Raw genomic sequence first — 4,296 nt, forward strand, 5'->3', positions numbered from 1 at the left:
GTCATAGATTTCGGCGCTTAAATGAAAAAACGATTGGCGACGCGTATCCACTTCCTAATATCACTGATATTTTGGACCAATTAGGTAGCGCGAAATATTTCTCAATTTTCGATCTAAAATCAGGATTCCATCAAATCCCAATGCATCCGGACGACAAGTGCAAAACTGCGTTTTCGACCCCTTACGGTCACTACGAGTTCAACAGGATGACATTCGGACTAAAGAACGCACCAGCCACTTTCCAACGATTGATGGACAACGTTCTATCTGGACTCCAAGGAATAGAACTATTCGTGTACTTGGACGATATCGTAATCTACGCAAGTTCACTGCACGAACACGAAGTTAAATTCCATAAATTGATGGAGAAATTGAGAGACGCCAATCTCAGCCTACAGCCCGACAAATGTGAATTTCTAAAAAAGGAAGTAACATACTTAGGCCATATCATCGACGAAAACGGGGTAAAACCGGACCCCAAGAAGATAGAAGCGGTGGAGAAATTCCCGATACCAGAAACAGTGAAGAATGTAAGGCAGTTCTTAGGACTCTGCGGATACTACCGAAGATTCATCGAAAATTTTTCAAAAATCGCGAAGCCACTATCAGACTTAACGAAAAAGGAGCAAAAATTCCAGTGGACTAATCTCCAACAGGAGGCCTTTACAACCCTTAGGGAGAGACTATGTAGAGAGCCAGTCCTCACTCATCCAGATTTTTCTAAACCCTTTAATATTACCACGGATGCGTCAGGGATTGCAATTGGAGCCATTCTCAGCCAGGGTGAAATAGGAAAGGACCAGCCGATCTCATACGCTTCGAGAGTCCTCAACCCGGCAGAAACACGATACTCAACCACGGAACGAGAATTACTCGCCATCGTTTACGCAGTACATCACTTCCGCCCGTACGTCTACGGAAGAAAATTCTTTCTCATAACCGACCACAAACCCTTAGTCTGGCTGAACAGCGTCGCCGACCCGACATCGAGGTTGCTGCGCTGGCGAATCAAGTTGAGTGAGTATGACTACGAGATTAAGTATAAGGCCGGAAGCCTGAACGCCAATACGGACGCATTATCCTGTAACCCCGTTCCAACGAAAGTGCTACCGATTAACGCAAAAAGGCCTCGCCCATCAGCTACAAGTACAGACACCCAAAGGGAAATTAAAAGGGAAAAAAGGATCCACCAGTACAAGACTCGTCCAAGGGAATCAGCAACGTTCAGTTCCAGAAAAATTAAGAAAAAAAAGGAATCTCATCAATATCAAACTCGACCAAGAGAGTCAGCTACATCCAGTCCGCGAGAAATTAAAAAGGAAAAGAGGTACCATCAATACCCTACTCGTTCATTGGAAGATAAAAATTCGGACGCGCTTCCTCATAAACACAGGAAAAGGACAAAAGAAGAAGAAATAAGCTCCGATGAATCGAACTACTACGATACAGATAGTTCCGACGAAGACATCGTTAATGAGAGGGAAAAGGAAGAAGTTATTAACTACGAAAGAAATAAAGAAGACCAGATACAAGTCCAAGCGGAGATCCACCAACCACCCTACGAATTCAAGACAAAGACTCCTCCACCTCTAGTATTGAGGAAAAACGATCCTCTAGTAATCGGAGATGAAATAGAAGAATTCGGTGAAGAAACAATAATTCCCAAACACCTGTTTAAAGATCCGCCGAAAATTTATGCTGCACCTCCATCCTCAGAATCCGAGAGAAAAGAAGAAGAGCCTCCTTATGAGCCTAAAAAGTTAAATAAATCAGGTCCAATAACTCCCATTAAAATAAAAAAAGAAGATGGAAAACTCACAGTAAGTAATGTACGGAAACCAAGAATAACAGGAAAAGTAACAAGCTCTGTAATTGAAGCGAGGGATCATCTCTGGACAAGAAAGGGACCAATAGTGGTATTTTGGGACTCCCAAGGAAATCCTCTGGATCCCGAATCAGAATTGTTCATCAATAAGAAGAAAATTAAAACGGCACCTGAAAAGGAAATAATTCAATTTAAACTAAAGAAGCAATGGATATTCGGCGTAACTAGCACATCAAAAAAAGAATTACCTCAAACCCTCAGGAAACTCGCGTTACTCCTCCGAAACCTTAAAATTAGTGACCTTAGCTTACCAGATAGCAAAAATCTAAAAAAATTAATACACTTAACTTTTGCTGACGTGCCAATACGTATCACCATTTGTACCGGGGATATTAAAACTCCGTCGTTCGCGGAAAGAATCCCTATAATTCAAGAAAACCATATAACACCCACCGGGGGGCATAAAGGAATAAGAAAAACTTACCATCGCGTCAGAGATAATTACTATTGGAAGAACATGAAGAGAGAGATAGCCGATTTTGTAAAAACCTGTATAGACTGTCAAAGAAACAAATTAGTCCGCGTAAAGAATAAAGAACCCATGGTAATTACGGATACTCCCCTAGATGCATTTGATAAAATCTCGATGGATATATTAGGACCCTTACCTTTAACCTCAAGAGTATACAGCTATATATTGACCATCCAAGATAATTTAACTAAATATTCAGTAGCCGCGCCTATCGCTTCAATGACTGCAGAAGACGTAGCGAAAGCATTCACCAAGCACTTTATTTGCACATTTGGCTGTCCAAAGGCGATCTTGACTGACCAGGGGGCATGTTTCATGAGCTCCTTAATGAAGAAATTAGCAAAAATTTTCCACATACAAACCTACAGGACGTCATCTTTCCATCCGCAGTCAAATGGATCCCTAGAAAGAAGCCACCAGGTATTAATTGAATATCTGAAACATTTTCTCACAATAGAAAAACAATGGGACGAGTGGCTACCACAAGCGATGTTTTCTTATAACACTAGTCTCCACGAGGGCACAAGATTTACCCCTCACGAGTTAATATTCGGCAGAAAAGCACGCCAACCATCCAATTTTCCAACAGAAGATGCAATATGCACTTATCCAGACTATGTCGACAATCTCATCACAAAACTACACAATTTCCGAAAAACCGCACGGAATAATCTCGAACAAGCGAAACACCGACAGAAACATTACTACGACAGGAAAATCCGACCGATTCATTACGAGACAGGCGAGGACGTATTCCTTCTTAATCCGTCACGGAAAAATAAACTTAAGAAGGAATACTCAGGCCCCTACAGGATTACGAGAACCATAGGTAACAACAACGTGGAAATACAAATAGACCATAGAAACAGAAGGAGAATCGTTCATAAGGACAGAATTAAACGGGCCTATTTACAAATGAATGAATGGAAATCAGCGGGGGTATGAATACGTGCGTAAGGGCGTAGCCGAGCGAACAAGTAGTCAGTAATAAGAGTGCCATCCAGAAGAGTAGACACGGAGAAAGAAAGAAAGTAAGGATCACTTAAGACCCTGATAAAATGGACATCGGACGACAAAATCAGCAACTAACCACTGCACTCTGCATGAGAGACATGGGGCTGGTATTCTCTTATAAATTCAACCCTACCGTAGGGAGGCTATGCTTGCTTTGCATGGCACCCACCCACTCCGAGGCGAAAAGGCAGTGGTGGAGCGCAGGCAAGATTCAAAATTTCATTTTATATTTATCATTCAACAAATAATTAAACGAATAAATAATTGCGCACAGGGTCGCACTTCCACATCAAGAGGGACTACGCCCTAGGAAAAACCCGGTGCCTCAGATGCAAGAAGAGGCTGGCACACACCATGCTAGCCATAGCCTGCTCTGAGTGCACCAATAAAATTCTTCAGATGGATGACGAGGATGTGGAAGCGTTCGAAGCGGGAGTACCTCTGAACACCGAGGACACCTTCCGCATCACGGAACTGGAAAATACAACATCGGGGACCGCGCGAATGGGTTTAAACACCTACTAGTTACAAAAATATACACTCTGTTTTTCCTACTACTTGAAAAGATTTATATTTTATTAAATAAACTTTTGTGTGGTTAATGATAAACGGTATATAATATTACTAATAGCACCCCTTCCGCTGAGAAAGAAATAATCGTAAATCTTAAAAACTAGCGCAAGCCATTACGTAACCGCGACAATCAGCGACGCCATGATTAATCACACCACAATAGATCCCATAATAGTAGACAACAACACGCATTACAGTCAACATGGCTCGAAGGGCAGGAAAACGAAGTTGGTTAAGGAAACTAAAATCGAATATTACCAAGCCCAAAACCCAGGTAAAATAGATATACATATATATGTTTCACATATACATAATCAAGAATACGATTTAATCTGAAGAAACCCGCTAATAA

General features: G+C 41.6%; 1 protein-coding gene across 1 annotated transcript; it reads left to right on the top strand.

The window, feature by feature from the left end:
- Positions 1-2,938: 2,938 nt before the first annotated feature.
- LOC143266191 (uncharacterized) lies at positions 2,939-4,020 on the top strand. The gene is made up of 2 exons (XM_076541804.1): positions 2,939-3,575; positions 3,646-4,020. Exons 1-2 carry the CDS (start codon positions 3,416-3,418, stop codon positions 3,894-3,896), a joined length of 411 nt encoding a protein of 136 aa, XP_076397919.1. The 5' UTR covers positions 2,939-3,415; the 3' UTR covers positions 3,897-4,020.
- The last annotated feature ends 276 nt before the right edge of the window (positions 4,021-4,296 follow it).

This window comes from Megachile rotundata, unplaced genomic scaffold (assembly GCF_050947335.1).
Source record: "Megachile rotundata isolate GNS110a unplaced genomic scaffold, iyMegRotu1 scaffold0089, whole genome shotgun sequence".
Taxonomy (NCBI): Eukaryota; Metazoa; Arthropoda; class Insecta; order Hymenoptera; family Megachilidae; genus Megachile; species Megachile rotundata.

Coding starts and splice junctions, on each gene's coding strand:
- LOC143266191 (XM_076541804.1), top strand. CDS start 3,416: ATGGACATCGGACGACAAAATCAGCAACTAACCACTGCACTCTGCATG. Junction 3,576..3,645: donor AAGGCAGTGGTGGAGCGCAG/GCAAGATTCAAA, acceptor AATTGCGCACAG/GGTCGCACTTCCACATCAAG.